We start from the raw sequence: 17,774 nt of genomic DNA, 5'->3' as shown, positions 1-17,774 counted from the left end.
TACAATTTGATTCGGATCCGCACCGGGGATGAGTGGAAGACAGCATTCGGGACCCGGTACGGACAGTTCGAATACCTGGTTATGCCCTTTGGTTTGTGCAACGCGCCTGCTGTGTTCCAACGGTACATCAACCACGTGTTCCAGGACTTGCTAGACAAGTACGTGGTGGTGTACTTGGATGACATTCTGGTTTACTCCCGTGACCCGGCGTGCCACGAAGGCCATGTCCGGACCGTGCTGCAGCGCTTGCGCGAGCATCGTCTGTATGCAAAGCTCAGCAAGTGCGAGTTTCATCAGCGGTCAGTGGACTTCCTGGGTCACCGACTCTCACCAGGTGGGGTGCAGATGGATCCTGGGAAGGTGGCAGCGGTTCGAGAATGGGCGGCACCTCGGAACCGCAAGGACCTACAGCGGTTCCTGGGGTTCGCCAACTATTACCGGACCTTCATTGCGGATTATGCTCACCGCTCCACCCCGTTGACCCGGCTACTGCGCCCCAAGACGCCGTTTTCCTGGGACAAGGAGGCGGAGGAGGCATTTCAAGGGTTGAAGGCCTGTTTCCAGAGAGCGCCAATCTTGCAACATCCGGATCCTTCTCGACCCTTTGTGGTAGAGACTGACGCCTCCAGTACGGCTCTCGGTGCCGTCTTGTCTCAGCAGCACAGACCGGAAGCGCCACTCTTACCCTGCGCCTTCTATTCCCGCCAGCTCCTTCCAGCAGAGCGTAACTATACCGTGTGGGAGCGGGAACTACTGGCCATCAAGGTGGCCTTTGAGGTTTGGCGCCACCATCTTGAAGGAGCAAGTCACCCGGTGGAGGTGAGAACCGACCACCGGAACCTGGAATACCTCCAGACCACCCGCAAGCTGAACCAAAGGCAGATCCGGTGGGCGTTGTTCTTTTCCCGGTTCCAGTTCCGGATCCGCTACATCCCTAGCTCCCAAAACCAGAAGGCGGATGCCCTGTCCCGGAAACCTGAAGACAACGCAGACACGGTTCAGCAAGCAGCACCCACCACGATCCTACCACCAGCTGCATTCCTGGCCACCCAGGAGGTTGAGCCACTGCAGGCTCGGGTGCGGGATCAGCAGCGGGTCGACGCTTGGGCCCAGGAACGACTCCGGGAACTGGCCGAAGGATCATGCCCTCAGTATCCAGGGCTGGTCTCGCATCAGGGTCTTCTGCTGCACCACGGGCGCCTGTACATCCCACCAGGGCCGCTGCGGGCTGAGGTTCTCCGGATGACCATGATGCTCCAGCGGCGGGGCACTTTGGGCGTTATCGGACCACCCATCTGGTAAGCCGTGAGTTTTGGTGGCCCCGTTTGAAGGCTGACGTGGCTCGCTACGTCGCTGGTTGTGACGTCTGCAGGCGGGCCAAGGGGCCTACCGGGCGACCCCCCGGCCTACTTCAGCCGTTGCCGGTTCCACCACGTCCTTGGCACACAGTTTCTCTGGACTTTGTAGTGGAGTTACCCCCGTCTCGTGGCTGCACCTGCCTTCTAGTTTTCTCCGACCACTTCACGAAGATGGTGCACTGTGTCCCCTGCCCATCCGTACCCTCAGCTAAGGAAACAGCGCAGCTGTACCTTCAGCATGTCTTCCGCCTGCATGGCCTACCTGAGCGTGTAGTGTACGACCGCGGCGTTCAGTTCACGTCCCGGTTTTGGCGTGCTTTGCACCAGGCCCTCGGAACAGAGGTCTGTCTCTCATCTGCTTACCACCCACAGACTGATGGCCAGATGGAACGGGCAAACGCGGTGCTAGAACAGTACCTCCGGTGTTACTGCAGCTACCAGCAGGACGACTGGGTCGACCACCTAGCATTGGCGGAGTTCGCTTATAACAATGCGGTGAATGCGTCCACCCAGCAGACCCCGTTCCAAGCCAGTTATGGTTTTCATCCACGGTTGTTTCCGGATGTGCTGCCGGCATCTGCGGTCCCTGCGGTGACGGAGTGGCTTCAGGAGCTCCAGTCCCAGCAACAGCTGTTGATGGAGCAGCAGCGCCAGGCCAAGGAGGCGTACAAGGTCCAGGCCGACCGCCACCGCCAGGTGGGGCCGGAACTTCACGTCGGTGACGTGGTATGGCTTTCCACTCGCCACCTCCACCCTTCTCGACCTTCGCGGAAGCTGGACGCCCGGTTCACCGGCCCGTTCCCTATCGTGAACCAGGTCTCGCCTGTGGCATTCCGTCTCCGGTTGCCAGCAAACCTGAAGGTTCACCCGGTATTCCACAGGTCCCTTCTGAGTCCGGTGGCCCCACCCGACGAGTTCCACCCGGACCGTCCCCGACCGCAGCCAGTTTTGGTGCAGGGAGAGCCTGAGTACGAGGTGGAACGCATTCTGGACTCCCGATACTGCAGGGGAAGGCTGCAGTATCTCATTGACTGGAAGGGGTATGGGCCAGAGGACCGTTCCTGGGAACCAGCGGTCAACGTCCACGCGCCTGCCTGCATCCGAGAGTTTCATGTGGCGTACCCCAGCAAGCCGGGTCCGGACCCTCAAGTGAGGGGGGGCCTTGGAGGGGGGATGGTGTGATGGCCTGGGATTCCAAGTCTGAGAGCGATCCGGAGGAATCCCAGCCGGCACAGGAGTCCCCGCCTCCAGGGCCGGCTGAACTGGGGCAAGGCCTAGATGCTGAGGAAACTCAAGAGCAGGCACCAGGTGAAATCATTCAGGCCCCAGAGGTGCTGGAAGACTCAGTGGCTACAGGTGAGCCTCCCCCGGGGCCCAGTAACCCTTCGGCCTCTCCTGATCTGCAGAGGCTTAGGGCAGAGAGGCGAAGGGAACTGGTGTCTCCCAGGAGGAGTGCTCGCCTTAAGGCCAAGAGAGGCGGGGCTTCTGGGGGCCAGGACCTCCCCCGGCCTTAGAAGAAGATAAAGGTCAGGCAGCCCGGTCCCAGGTTGCGGGAGCAACGTCGTTGTGGAGTACCTGCTTTACCCAGTCCTTGTTCGGCACTCCCAGTGTGCCTGTTCCTCGCCCGGCTTCCTGTTTCTGACTCTCCGGTGTTCCTGTTCCTCGCCTGGATTCCTGCTTCTGCCTTACCAGTGTTCCTGTTCCTCGCCTGGACTTCTGCTTCTGCCCTACCAGTGCTCCTGTTCCTCGCCTGGCTTCCTGCTTCTGCCCTACCAGCGTTCCTGTTACCCCGCCCGGCTCCCTGTCTCGGACCTCGCGTCTCATCTAGTGATCGTCTGCCCTGCTAGAGACTCTGTATTGTTCTTTGGCTACGGTAATAGTACCTTATTCCCCCTGGGACCAGCACAGTAACGATGGGGGTGGAGACACTCCTTCAGGTATACTGTGGCAAGTGGTTGTGGAACAACTCCAGGCATGGACCTGGCGAATGTGGACCATTTGGATCCCTTCTAGTCGGGATTCAGGCCTCACTATGGGACTGAAACTGCCTTGGTCGCACTGGTCGATGATCTCCGGTGGGCTAGGGACAAAGATGAAAGCTGTTTCCTAGTTCTGCTGGATCTCTCAGTGGCCTTTGGTACCATCAACCATGACATCCTTCTGGACTGTCTAGAGGAGCTGGGGGCACTGTTATACAGTGGTTCTGCTCCTTCCTCCTGGGCTGTGTCCAGAAAGTGGTGTTGGGGGATGAGTGTTCAGACTCCTGGGCTATCACTTGTGGGGTGCCTCAGGGTTCCATCCTCTCCCCCATGCTTTTCAATATCTACATGAAGCCGCTGGGAGAGATAATCAGGGGGGTTGGGCTGGGTGTCCATCACTATGCAGATGATACCTAGCTCTACCTCTTTTTCAAAGCAGAAGCAGTAAAGGCGGTGAAGGTCCTGTGTGAGTGTCTGGAGGTGGTTGGAGCATGGATGGTGGCTAACAGATTGAGGTTGAATCACAACAAGACAGAAGTACTGTTTCGGGGGGACAGGGGGCAGGAGTGTGGGGGTGACTCCCTGGTCCTGAATGGGGTAATTGTGCCCCTAAAGGTCCAGGTGCCCCTGAAGGACCAGATCTGCAGCCTGGGAGTCCACCAGGGAAGTGATAGCATGGATGTTAAAATCCCCTAGGACAACCAAACCAGGTGTCTCCAGGAGCACATCCTCCATGACCTGAAGCAGCTTGGCCAGGAAATCCTTGGTGCAGCAGGGAGACCGGTACACCAGAAGGCATCCTGTACTGCTTCTATTGCCCAACTTCCAGAACATGCAATCTGAAAACTGGGTCTTCCCAATAGGATTCCTGGTATAAACTTGTTGTTTTTGTTGTTGTTTAGTCCTTTAGTCGTGTCCGCCTCTTCGTAACCCCATGGACCAGAGCATGCCAGGCACTCCTGTCTTCCACTGCCTCCTGCAGTTTGGTCAAAGTATTCTCTTCTCATGAGGTGGCCAAAGTATTGGAGCCTCAGCTTCAGGATCTGTCCTTCCAGTGAGCACTCAGGGCTGATTTCCTTCAGAATGGATACGTTTGATCTTCTTGCAGTCCATGGGACTCTCAAGAGTCTCCTCCAGCACCAGAATTCAAAAGCATCCATTCTTCGGCGATCAGCCTTCTTAATGGTCCAGCTCTCACTTCCATACATCACTACTGGGAAAACCATAGCTTTAACTATAAACTAGTGACTTCCTGAAAATCACTGCAACCCCCCTTCCCTGCCCGTATGACCTGGGCTGCTGTGCGTATGAGAAACCTGGTGGAAAAGCAGCGGCAAGGGAGGCCCATCTGCTTCATCCAACTAAGTTTCCATCTCGCATGTCATAAGGGAGTCTTTCGATCATTTTGTAGATAAAATGCACGGCACAATCTCATTTCTCAATCACCTAGGTACTGGTCATTTTTATAGGTGGGAATCTACATTGGAGAATGCAAAAGGGGATTGGGAAGGAATGATGCTACTTCTTGTATGCCATTTGACTGTTCACAATATCTATGAATTCATTTTATCATCCTGTTGTCTTAGCATTCCACACAGCCACCTCCATAGAAACGTGTTTTAAGCCATGTACCTGAACTAATAATCTTCATTAGCATCTGGTATCTGCACAAGTTAATTCCTAGCATTAGCTGAAAATACATACTTTGTCATAAAGTTGACCACAAGTCTGGGCATGGAATGTTTCCCCATTTTAAGGGTCATCACTTAATTTTTTTATGAAGATTGAAAAAATCATGATTGTCTTTCAAAAGTGGCAGTGCTACAAGAATGTGATCCTGGAGCACATCATTTGGATCATAAATATCTGAACTTTTCCCAACTCTGCAATGTCCTTTTTCAGGCATAGTCACCTGAAGACCATGCCAAGCGTCCGAGAGGATTGGCAGAGTACCAGGAATGTGACCAGGAGATTAGGACTTGCCACCAAGCCTGCGGGGGAAGCCCTGGTGAGTTTGGGGACTGCCACTTCCTCCTTCCTCCTCCAATTCTGCATGTTGGTTCTTTGCATCCTCTATTCAGATTGGAAAGCTGGCAGTTGTCCAAGGAGTGCCCAGGTCTCTTTTTACAGCAGCCTGAGTTTTGCATTGCTTGTTCCTAATCATAGCATTGCACACCTATTTGCACAGCACTTATGTAAGGTATTTCGCCTCTTTTAATTGTAGAAAGTTTTACCTATCCTTAAAGAAACTGAGGCATGTTGCACATGTGTTCTGCTTGCAGATTTGCCATAATGGGCATCTGGTTGGCCTTTGTGAAGAACAGATTGCTGGACCAGATGGGCCCCCTTTGGCCTGATCCAGCAGCCAGGCTCTTCTTAGGTGTAGGGAGGCCTGGAAATGGCTTCAACTTTACCTTCCCTGCACCCACCTTCCACTCACCTGACATTAATGCTGTCTGGTGAGCCAGTTTTGTATAGCAGTGTGCATGAAACAGAAGCCCTAAGGTGCTGGGAATCTAAAGTAGCAGAAAGTTGCCCCCACTTCCAGTCGCCTCACAGAGGCAGCTTAAGGTTCAAAAATGTTTACTGCTGCAGAAGATAAGGCTTCAGTAATACAGTTCCGGACGTTGATCTATACATACAGCTTTGCAGATACAGATACGGTGAGGAGGAAAATGTATTTGATCCCCTGCTTAATTTGCCTGTTTGCCCTCTGGCAGGTTTCGGGGGGGGGGGTTCCTGTTGTTATTTTGTCTCTCACAGCTACAGTAAACCTACCATTAAAATTATGGACTGGTCATTTCTTCGTCAGAGGGCAAACAGGCAAATTTAGCAGGGGATCAAATACTTTCCCCCCTCACTGTGTATACAAGTAGAAAGCATTTCTGTTGCTCCAGCAATCCAAGACATAACCCAGACTCTGACTCACAGATGGATTCACAGACTGACAAATGAGCAGATTTGCCTTAATCTTTTATATAGCAACTGGCTTGGCTGATCTTGAACAGGTTGGCTTATATCAGACACAGGGCGATTTGTGCCCAGGAAAGAGATTATCCCCTTCCTCTGTGTCCAGTTCCTCCAACATAAAAATAAGAATCAAACACAGAAGCCTCCAAGATCAGCTGACTCCTCCATGCCCTTTTCTAACAACCAGGGTGAGCTCAAAACAGCTCATAAAAGCAACAAAGGATTAACAAATTAAAACACTTCCTGGTACAAAATAAATATATAAGAGAGGGGATGTTGGGAGCTGCGGTGCAGAGCTCAGGTCTTCAAGAGGGGTGGGGTGAGGGTGCTGCTGACTGGTGATGGGGTTGGGGGGCAGGCTTGGTAAGAAGAGCTGGCTGGATCAGGCCAATGTCCCATCAGGATCCGAGCACCGGAGCAACGCTCTCCCCTCCTGTGGTTTACAGCAGCTGGGATTTGGAAGGAGCTGTGGGGCAGAACATAGTCTTCATGGCTAGTAGCCATCAATACCCCTTCCAAAATTCAGCTTTGTTGGATGCTGATGAGTTCTAATGTCATGAGAGAGCGGAGAAACTTTCCCTGATTCACTCTCCCCATGCCCTGCGTAATTTCATGAACTTCGATCACATCATTACTCGCCTGTTCTCTAAAGTGAAAAGTCCCAAATATTTCTCCCTTTCTTCATAGGGGAGCTGGAAGCTGAGCCTTATGAGCAATGGTCGAAGGAGCTGGGTATGTTTAGTGTGGGAAAGGGAACAAGCTTGTTTTCTCCTGCTCTGGAAGGGAGGACTTGATCCAATGGCTTCCAGTTAAAAGAAAGGAGATTCCAACGACAGTGGTACCTCTGGTTACAAATGCTTCACCTTACGATTGTAACCCGGAAGTAAGTTGTCCGAGCTCTCAGAGGCTGCCGCCGCCTGGCAGCAAACCCGGACATCCACAGGGCCTATGGAGCTCTCTGAGTCCTCCGCGAATGCTGGGAACCAAGCCGATTGTGATTGTGGAAGAGGACCCTTAGCCCCCTCCAAACAGTAAGTGCACGTAAGAAAAGAAATAAATGTTAATTTTTTTCATCTGAAATACTGTCTTATTTATTTTATAGTACAGCACATTGATTATTGCCTTCATTTTATGGGTCACTGGTCTCGTTAGACAGTAAAATTTGTATTAAATTACTGTTTTAGGGGGTGTTGTTCATCATCTGGAACGGATCAACCCACTTTCCATTACTTTCAGTGGGAAAGTCCGCTTCAGATTAAGAACAGACTTCCGGAACCAATTAAGTACTTAACCTGAGGTACCACTGTAAACATCAGGAAGAACTTTCCGACAGTAAGAGCCGTACAGCAATGGAACAGACTCCTATGAGAGCTGGTGGCCTCTCCTTCCTTGGAGGTTTTTAAGCAGATGTTGGGTGGCCAGCTGTCCTGGATGCTTTAGCTGAGATTCCTGCATTGCAGGGGGTTGGGCTAGATGACCCCTTCTGACTCTACAATTCTTTGATTCGATGATAGGGGAGTTGCTACATGCCATAAGGATTTATTTGTTTATCTATTTGCTTTTTTCTGCAGCCTGGGGCATCATCTGGTGTGGGCATCAGAGAGCAGTGTGAATTAAGGTGAGTGGTCTCTCCTCTTCTCTCCCTCTTTCTCTTGGTGAGGAATGTTTGAATAGCCTGGCATGTTTTCAGGGAAAGCCCCAGGCTGCCATCCAGGAAGGATATGGTAAAATTTTATTAGGCAAATTATTTCAACGGGACTTTGATGTGAGTGGTTGGGGCAAGTCTGCGGCATCCACTCACTCAGTTAATTGCCTACCATTGAGACGAATCAAAGGCTACGAGTAATAATAATAATAATAATAATAATAATAATAATAATAATAATATATTTATACCTTGCCCATCTGGCTGGGTTCCCCCAGCCATTCTGGGCAGCTTCCAACAAAAGATTAAAAATACATTAAAACATCAGTCATTAAAAACTTCCCTAATCTCAGGGAACGTTATTCATACACTTGTGTTTGTATAACATAAAACTCGTTTGAAGCACATGATTGTCCCACTACAAGCAAAATGCTTCCTTATTTCTGGGTCATGTTTGCTCTTAAACAAAAATTAACAGTGCCTTTTTGTGTTTCCTCCTATCTATGCAAATGCAAACCCACTAGACTCTCACTAAACCAAGGGGATATAAATGATGCAGAACGGTTTGTTTTTGTCTCAGGAGAAGCGTGAGTTGCCACCACAGCAGATACATCATCCATTCATCCAGGTGGACAGGTGAGTAGCCAATCTGGTCCCTTTGTCCAGGGTTCAACAGCAGCCAAATCCCTGGAGAAGAATCCTACTGCCCTGTGCAAGTGAATTCTTTCGACCTGGGTATGACTTTTGGGGGCACCTCAATGCCCTAAGATCAGTGGTTTTCAACCATTGTGCCGTGGCTCCCTGGGGTGCCTTGAAGGATGGTTGGGTTTCCCGGGCAACACTGGTCTCTGTCCCTCTGTCCTTCCCTTCCTCCTCTGATGCCCTCTTGCGTCTCTGCCACCCAAAGGCTTGCATAGCTGTTTGTTGTAGCAGCCCTGGCTACAAGATCCACAGGCTAATGGTACCTCTGGGGCTGGCCAGGGGGTGCTGGTTGCCAGGAGCTGAGGTGGCCTCAGCGTAAGCAAGCAAGCGGGTGAGGGAGCCCAGCCAGCCATTCCACCAGCCCTTGCTGTTGGGAACGGAAAAACAAGTCCCAGGCCCCTGTGGGGCACCTCTCCTTGGGGCAGGTGGGGCAGCTTAGAGACCATGGATGGCAGCAGCAGCAGTAGCTACCCAGAGGACTCCCAAGGAGAGGAGAGGAGATAAGAAGATGAGGGAACACTCCACAAAGGAGGGTGGGCCCTCAGGTTGGATCTGGCAATTGTCATCACAGATGAGGGTATTCCAAAGGTTGGGCACCGATCGCCTCTCTCAGCCCCATCTCCTCTTTCTCCTTGACGCGGGACACGGGTGGTGCTGTGGTCTAAACCACGGAGCCTCTTGGGCTTGCAGATCAGAAGGTGGCGGTTCGAATCCCTGCGATGGAGTGAGCTCCCGTTGCTCTGTCCCAGCCCCTGCCAACCTAGCAGTTCGAAAGCACACCAGTGCAAGTAGATAAATAGGTACCATTGTGGTGGGAAGGTAAATGGCGTTTCCATGCGCTCTGGTTTCCATCATGGTGTCCCATACCGCCAGAAGCAGTTTAGTCCTGCTGGCCACATGACCCGGAAAGCTGTCTGTGGACAATCGCTGGCTCCCTCAGCCTGAAAGCGAGATGAGAGCAGTAACCCCATAGTCACCTTTGTCTGGACTTAACTGTCCAGGGGTCTTTTACCTTTACCCTTTTTCTCCCCACAGAAAAGGAAGGAAAACTAAAGATGGGGCGTTTGGCTTTCTTTGGTCTCAGCTTCCTGATTGCTGCTCCTTTCTTGAGAGGTGAGTTCCTTCCTTCCAGACAGAGCTAAGGAGGAACCTTGGGCTCCTTGAGGAATAGGTGGGATAGAAATGGAACAAACAAACAAACAAGCATTCAGGTCTGTTGTGCCAGTTTGGGAAGTACAGAGTTGCCTCTCCAACTCCAGTTAAGCACAGTTGCGGTGTGCATAAACATTTCTGGATTATTATTTCCACAGCTATAGGCATAGAAGGGACGCGGGTGGCGCTGTGGGTTAAACCACAGAGCCAAGGACTTGCTGATCGGAAGGTCGGTGGTTCGAATCCCCATGACAGGGTGAGCTCACATTGCTTGGTCCCTGCTCCTGCCAACCTAGCAGTTCGAAAGCACCTCAAAGTGCAAGTAGATTAATAGGTACCGCTCCGGCGGGAAGGTAAATGGCGTTTCCGTGCACTGCTCTGGTTCGCCAGAAGCGGCTTAGTCATGCTGGCCACATGACCCGGAAGCTGTCTGCGGACAAACGCTGGCTCCCTCGGCCTATAGAGCGAGATGAGCGCACAACCCCAGAGTCGCCTGCAACTGGACCTAACGGTCAGGGCTACCTTTACCTTTATAGGCATAGAAAACCTTACATCAGCCTGATGATTCTGGGAAAGTCCCAGAAAGAGGATTTTGCCATCTCCCAAATGATTCACGAGATTGTTCCAGAAAATCTCGTGCTGTTGAACTGTCTCTGCACAGCCACCACCAATTATGTGCTGCCACAGAAAGAAATTTGTGGGCACAGGCATCTGCAGGCATCTCCCTCTCAAAACATGGAGAGGGGGGAGCATGCCAGTTTCTTACACAAAAAACGAGAAGAATGGCGCCTGAAACTTTTGCCTCCTATCTGAGGTGGCCCCATCCCCCCCGCAAGGATAATTTCTTTTGAAAGGGCAAGTTTCTAGCATTCTAGCACCCATGTCCTTGGATGAAATTATTAAACTGGAAGAAATTCTCTGCTCTTCTGTCCCCACAAGATCACAGGATTCTTTGCTGGTTTCCCTGCACAACTTTCCTGTCTGCTCTACCTGCTTCTCACACCCACCTGCTTTGTGCAAATTTGGGTGTCATTCCACGGACACCCCTCCCTCCCGTATTACCCCAACATCACAACCCTCAAGAACTGTCTGATTCCTTATGTTTCGCTTCGATCTGTGGGGTCCTTTGATGATTCTGGTGACTCCCCATGTGGCCCTCGAGGTTCAGTCGACCTTCACTGGCTGACTGGGTATTTGGTGTGGCAAATCCTGCCCTGTGGAACTCCCTGCCCCTAGAGGCTTGTCAGGAACCACCCCTGCCTTCGTCTGAAAACTGTGCTGCTTTGGCAGGCATTCCCAGTGTGAATTTCTCCTCTCTCCCTCTCTCATTTTTCTATTGGTTTTCCAAATTATTACAGATCAGACCATATTACTTTAATTTAATACAATTTCTTAGAAAAAATTAGCTTTCCCACTCCTGTTGCAAACATATGTCCATCACTTCCTCATGTAGCCACCAGCTCTTCTTTGTTGTTGTTTAGTCTTTTAGTCGTGTCCGACTCTTCCCGACCCCCTGGACCAGAGCACGCCAGGCACTCCTGTCTTCCACTGCCTCCCTCACTTTGGTCAAACTCAGGCTGTCCCACCATCTCGTCCTCTGTCGTCCCCTTCTCCTTGTGCCCTCCATCCTTCCCAGCATCAGGGTCTTTTCCAAAGAATCTTCTCTTCTCATGAGGTGGCCAAAGTCTTGGAGCCTCAGTTTCAGGATCTGTCCTTCCAGTGAGCACTCAGGGCTGATTTCCCTAAGAATGGATGTGTTTGATCTTCTTGCAGTCCAAGACATCTCTTCTTACCTGTGTAGTCCTTCATAGATGTTGTTCTCAGACCTGGTGTGTTGAGCCATTTAATTGCTATCTTCCTTTGTTGAGTTCACCACAGTGTTTACAAGGTCAACTCACGTTCCGTTCCCTCAGCTGTTTCTCATCTTTAACCAACCGCTATCTGCAGATGCTTCCTTTATGTTTTTAATTACATTATATGGAATTTATGTACTGATTTTGTTTCGCTTTGTGTGTTGTGAGCTGCCTAGATACAGATGCATGAAAGTGAGGATTGAAAATATCTAAACAAATAAATGAAAATCAACCCCAGGCCAGGTTCTGACTGGGCTTTTCCTTTGACTCCCTAAGCAGGTGCTGAGGCTGCCTGCTGCCACATGAACTGGTTGCCATATGGTCCCTATTGCTACAAACTCTTCAGCGATAAAGTGAGCTGGGCTGAGGCAGAGGTAAGTGCAGCCTCTTGTTTCTGGCCAAGAGCTGATGGATTGATTGATCAGTTTAGTTATATGCCGATTTTTCACATCAAGCCCAAAACGTCCTGCAGCAAACCTTAAAAAAATCCAAAAGCAGAGCACTAGAAATACAAATATCTTCTTCTTAATACTAATACTAATACTAATACTAATACTAATACTAATACTAATACTAATACTAATACCTTTATTGTCAATGTACAACCTGTGTACAATGAAATTAACCAAGCCTCCCCAATTACACTCAGTCTCATTGCACTCTGTGTGCTTGTCGCACAACACACCAACCCCAAAAGTCAGTTGCACTATATTATTTTCCATTCAGCAGCGCAGCCTAACAGCCCACGGATAGAAACTGTTTTTTAGCCTGTTGGTATGGCTGATTCTACTTCTATATCTCCTGCCCGAGGGTGGAAGATTAAAGAGGTGCTGGCCGGGGTGTGAATTGTCCCTGAGAATTTTCCTCGCTCTCCTAAGGCAACGATCCCTTGCGATGTCATCTGGCGGGCTCAGGGGACAGCCCATGATATCATGTGCTGTGTTCACCACCCTCTGTAAAGACTTTCTGTCTGTGGCTGTCAACGTACCACACAATATGAGAGGGCACTTTCTGTTGTGCACCGGTAGAAGGAAGTCATCAATTGTCGTTTAGCATTGTTCTTTTGCAAGACCTTGAAGAAATGGAGTCTCTGTTGGGCCTTCCTAACCACCTGAGTTATATTGTTTTTCCAAGTGAGGTCTTCACTAAGGTAAACTCCCAGGAATTTAAAGGAAGAGACTCTCTCTACACACACACACACCCATGTACAATGGGGCTAGTTCCCCTCTCTTCCTCCGAAAGTCCAACACCATCTCCTTTGTCTTGCTAATATTTAGGCACAAGTTATTCTCTAAGCACCATGTAGATATTTTTTGAACCTCCCCCCTGTACGCTGATTCTTCTTCTTCTTCTTCTTCTTCTTCTTCTTCTTCTTCTTCTTCTTCTCCTCTTCCTCCTCCTTTGGCGATCCCTTGTAGCCAAGTAAGACTGTCTTCCATAAATGTGGTTTTAACAATGAGTCCATAAGTGACTGTGGAGGCCAATTCTGGATCCACACGTCCTTCCACAGTGGGGACATTGGTTTCCAGGTGGGAGTTGATCCTGGTTGGCAAATACAAATATACAAATAGAAATACAAATATGCAAATATACGAAATACAGAACAGGGGGACCTGGAAGAGCAATGGTGCAAGCACCTTGTCGCAAATCTGCATATGCTAATTCATAAGTATTAGGGGTGCTGACTAATGGGGGCTGAGGGGTCTTCATCCCCCCCCATATTTTTCAAGGAGGGGGCTGTCCCTGTCCTTGGCATCTGAAGGCAGCCCTGTTTGGGGGAGCTTTTAATGTTGAATAGGTTATTATATTTTAGTGTTCTGTTGGAAGCCGCCCAGAGAGGCTGGGGAAACCCAACCAGATGGACGGGGTATAAATAATAATTTATTATTATTATTATTATTATTGGCAGGGGTGGGGGACAGGTCACGTGACGTCGGTGCCCCAGTTAGGTATACGTGCGATTTTAGACAGAAAGAGGAAAACAAGCTCTGCCTCCAGCTTTCAGGGCTTACTCTGAGTTTTGGGGTGCCACAAAAGAGCCCCAGATCCTCATTCCCACCTGCAAACACTTTGGGCTTCCATGCATGTTCCCTCATCCCTGCCCTTTACTGAATCCTCCCTGATTTCCTGCTCTTTGGTTAAAAATGATGTTTCTCTTGTCCTCTCTCAGATCGCCTGCCAACATTACTTCGTCGGCGGCCACCTTGCCTCCATCCACAGCGCAGAACAATCTGCCGAGCTGGCCGAGTACATCACTAAATACCGCAAAGATGGAAGGCATGTCTGGATTGGACTGCATGACCCCCTGAAGGTGGGTTTGCTGGCTTATTTTAGCTTCTAAGGTGCTTTTGGACTCCAATGCAGGTTGCAGGGGGGGGGGGGGAGGCCTTGTAGAAAGATGCTGAACTTAATAAGAGGGCAGGGTGCTCCCAGCCCCGGAATGTCGGTATTTTTCACTCCATAAAACGCATGCAACCATAAGATGCACCTAGTTTTTAGACGGGGAATGCAAGAAAAAAAAAGTTCTTTAAAGGGGGCGCTGAGCAGAGCCTGTATGCATCCCAGGCTCTGCTCAGCACTCCCTTTCACGATCCGCGTGGAGCACGTGTGTAGCACTTGCAGGCTTTTCCCCGAGGAGGGAGGAGGGCAGCCTGTCACTGACGGGTTGCCCTTCTCCCTCCTCAGGGAAAAGCCCCCAAGAGCCCCACACACGCTCCACACGCTCTTTAAAGGGAGCGTGGCTCTTGCTGGCTTTTGCGGGAGGTGGGGGAAGGGACAGAGTGCGACTAAGCCAGAAGCTAGAACAGCGAGAGGGAGGCCAGCGATCCCTCTCACTGTTCTGGCTTCTGGGATAGCTGTGCAGCTTGCATTCGCTCCATAAGACGCACACACATTTCCCCTTACTTTTTAGGAGGGAAAAAGTGTGTCTTATAGAGCGAAAAAGACGGTATTTGGAAATTCATTGGGATTCTTCCTTGTTGTGAACCATTTTCATATCTATGTATCAGTAGCAGAATAATTTAACTTTTAAAAATACTATGCACTGCGGTCACACTGGCCGAGTGGTTACTATTTAATTTATTGCATTTGTGTCCCACCTCTCCTCCAAGGAGTGGAAAGTGGTCCCAACTAAAGAATAATGGGAACTTAAGTTGACAGAATATGCGCAGCTTGCAGACTTAACGTATAGAATAAGAGAACAAGAAGGACACACGTTTAGAGAAGATTGGAAAACGTTGATTGAATATATGGGAAATAACTGTGTACAACTGAAAACGCTGGCAGCATTAAGATAAATTCAACAGTGTAAACAAGTTTTGATGGATGCAATAATGGAATACTGAATGGTACAGTTTCTGTTCAATATGCAGGGGTTTATGATTTGCAGAATGAACCATGGAAAGAAAAGAAGGGGAGCCATTGACGTCTTAAGGATGTAAAAATGAGTATTTTAAATTGTAAAACAGAAAATTTAATTATATACGTATATGTAAAAAAAGAGTGTGAGCAGCTGCTGCAAGGAGACTCCAGGTCTCCCATCTGCCTAACAAGAGCCTCGTCTGGGCATCTTTGCTCTCTTCCCTGACAACCAAACTGCTTTTCTGTCCACACAGAACCGGCAGTGGCAGTGGACGGATCGGTCTTCAAACAGCTACAAGAACTGGAATGCTGGAGAACCCAACAGCCTCAAGAACAACGAGAACTGCGTCGAGCTTTGGGCTGACACAGGTGAGCCAAGAGGGAGAGCTTCCTGCTCTGGCACCCAGAGCAGCGCACATGCGGGGGTGTGGCTTGTGCGCGTCTCAGGTGCGCGGCGCACATGGGGGGGTGCGTGGTGAGCGGCATGTATTCCAGGGGCAGCAAGTGATGTCACGCCCCCCCCCCAGAATGACACCCGGGGTGAACTGCACCCCCCGCACCCCCTTCCTCCGCCAGTGGGTGAGCCCAGGTGACGTGGACATGTTGGCGAGAGTGGGGGGAGGGCAATGAACTGAGCAGCCTGGCTGTGGGACCTCCTAGGAATGGAGGGTGGGCTTGCAGAAAGAGAGATTTCTTTGAATCTTATTAACCATCAGGGTAAATGTAAAGGTACCCCTGACTGTTAGGTCCAGTCGCAGACGAATCTGGAGTTGTGCGCTCATATTGCTCTATAGGCCGAGGGAGCTGACGTTTATCTGCAGACAGCTTCCAGGTCATGTGGCCAGCATGACTAAGCCGCTTCTGGCGCACCAGAGCAGCACACGGAAACGCCGGTTACCTTCAGGCTGGACTTGCAAGCAGCAGCAAAAACTGACCACGTTTTTGCTTGAGTTCTCCAACATCTCTAGCAATATCTCAGTGACATCCATTGCAATATTAAACCTTGGAAAATCTCAGAGTGGAGCCTGAGACACAGGTTCTCTTTTGCTTTCCAGGGTACATGAAGTGGAACGATGAGAACTGCAACTCTGCTCGTTCGTACCTCTGTCAGTACAAACTCGAGGATGGAGTCCCCGCTTCTCATCACCTGAGAAGGCAGGGTCAGGGAGACACACCCTTCAGATAAAGGAAAGGGGATATTCCTGCAAGGACCCCATCTCTACATCCTTTTATGATCTCTCCTTGTTGATTGGTGGTTAGTTTGCTTGCTTACATCTCCTGGTTGTTGATCAGAAAAATGTAACAGCCAATAAACTTCATCTTTATCTCTTTGTTCATTGAATAAGATTTTACTTACTGCTTTCTCTGTATTTCAAAGGAGTTGTGTAAGACTTAATCCTCCATGACTTCTAACGTACATACCTCTTATGTATATCTTATGTACATACCTCTTATGTATATTCCCTGAGATTAGGGAAGTTTTTAATGACTGATGTTTTAATGTATTTTTAATCTTTTGGTGGAAGGCGCCCAGAGTGGCTGGTGAGACCCAGCCAGATGGGCAGGGTATAAATATATTATTATTATTATTATTATTATTATTATTATTATTACTCGTAGCCTTTAATTCGTCTCAGTGGTAGGCAATTAACTGAGTGAGTGGATGACTCAGACTTGCCCCAACCACTCACATCAAAGTTCCATTGAAATAATTTGCCTAATAAAATTTTTCCATATCTTTCCTGGATGGCAGCCTGGGGCTTTCCCTGAAAACATGCCAGGCTATTCAAACATTCCTCACCAAGAGAAAGAGGGAGAGGAGAGGAGAGGAGAGACCACTCACCTTAATTCTCACTGCTCTCTGATGCCCACACCAGATCACTGAAGTAAGCAAGCCAAACCCCAGCCTGCAGAAAAAGGCAAATAGATAAACAAATAAATCCTTAGGGCATGTAGCAACTCCCCTATCATAGAATCACAGAATTGTAGAGTCAGAAGGGGTCATCTAGCACAACCCCCTGCAATGCAGGAATCTCAGCTAAAGCATCCAGGACAACTGGCCACCCAACATCTGCTTAAAAACCTCCAAGGAAGGAGAGTTCACCAGCTCTCATGGGAGTCTGTTCCACTGCTGAACGGCTCTTACTGTCAGAAAGTTCTTCCTGATGTTTACAGTGGTACCTCAGGTTAAGTATTTAATTGGTTCCGGAAGTCTGTTCTTAACCTGAAGCGGACTTTCCCACTGAAAGTAATGGAAAGTGGTTTGATCCGTTCCAGATGATGAACAACACCCACTAAAACAGTAATTTAATACAAATTTTACTGTCTAACGAGACCAGTGACCCATAAAATGAAGGCAATAATCAATGTACTGTACTAAAAAATAAATAAGACAGTATTTTAGATGAAAAAAATTAGCATTTATTTCTTTTCTTACATGCACACTGTTTGGAGGGGGCTAAGGGTCCTCTTCCACAATCACAATCGGCTTGGTTCCCAGCATTCACGGAGGACTCAGAGAGCTCCGTAGGCCCCGCAGATGTCCGGGTTTGCCTCCTGGCAGCAGCATGGCCTCTAAGAGCTCGGACAACTTACTTCCGGGTTACAATCGTTCGTAACCTGAAAAAAGGTAAGGTGAAGCTTTCGTAACCCGAGGTACCACTATCGTTGGAATCTCCTTTCTTTTAACTGGAAGCCATTGGATTGAGTCCTTGTAGATTTATTGATTAGGCGTGACCCGCTAATTGATTTACAA

General features: G+C 49.5%; 1 protein-coding gene across 2 annotated transcripts; it reads left to right on the top strand.

The window, feature by feature from the left end:
- Positions 1 to 8,459: 8,459 nt before the first annotated feature.
- LOC308486443 (C-type lectin lectoxin-Thr1-like) lies at positions 8,460 to 16,364 on the top strand. Of its 2 annotated transcripts, none has more exons than XM_081023304.1 (6): positions 8,460 to 8,588; positions 9,690 to 9,767; positions 11,939 to 12,033; positions 13,830 to 13,970; positions 15,274 to 15,388; positions 16,075 to 16,364. In XM_081023304.1, the coding sequence occupies exons 2-6, from the start codon at positions 9,710 to 9,712 to the stop codon at positions 16,203 to 16,205; spliced, it is 540 nt and encodes a 179-aa protein (XP_080879430.1). In that variant the 5' UTR covers positions 8,460 to 8,588; positions 9,690 to 9,709; the 3' UTR covers positions 16,206 to 16,364. The 2 variants fall into 2 exon arrangements, with proteins under 2 accessions (XP_080879430.1, XP_080879429.1); XM_081023303.1 differs by having other exon boundaries at positions 11,936 to 12,033.
- Positions 16,365 to 17,774: the final 1,410 nt, after the last annotated feature.

Source organism: Podarcis pityusensis (genome assembly GCF_964106645.2).
Source record: "Podarcis pityusensis genome assembly, chromosome: 10".
NCBI lineage: Eukaryota > Metazoa > Chordata > Lepidosauria > Squamata > Lacertidae > Podarcis > Podarcis pityusensis.
The sequence above is the reverse complement of the archived record's forward strand: the minus strand, read 5'-3'. Positions and strand labels throughout refer to the sequence as shown.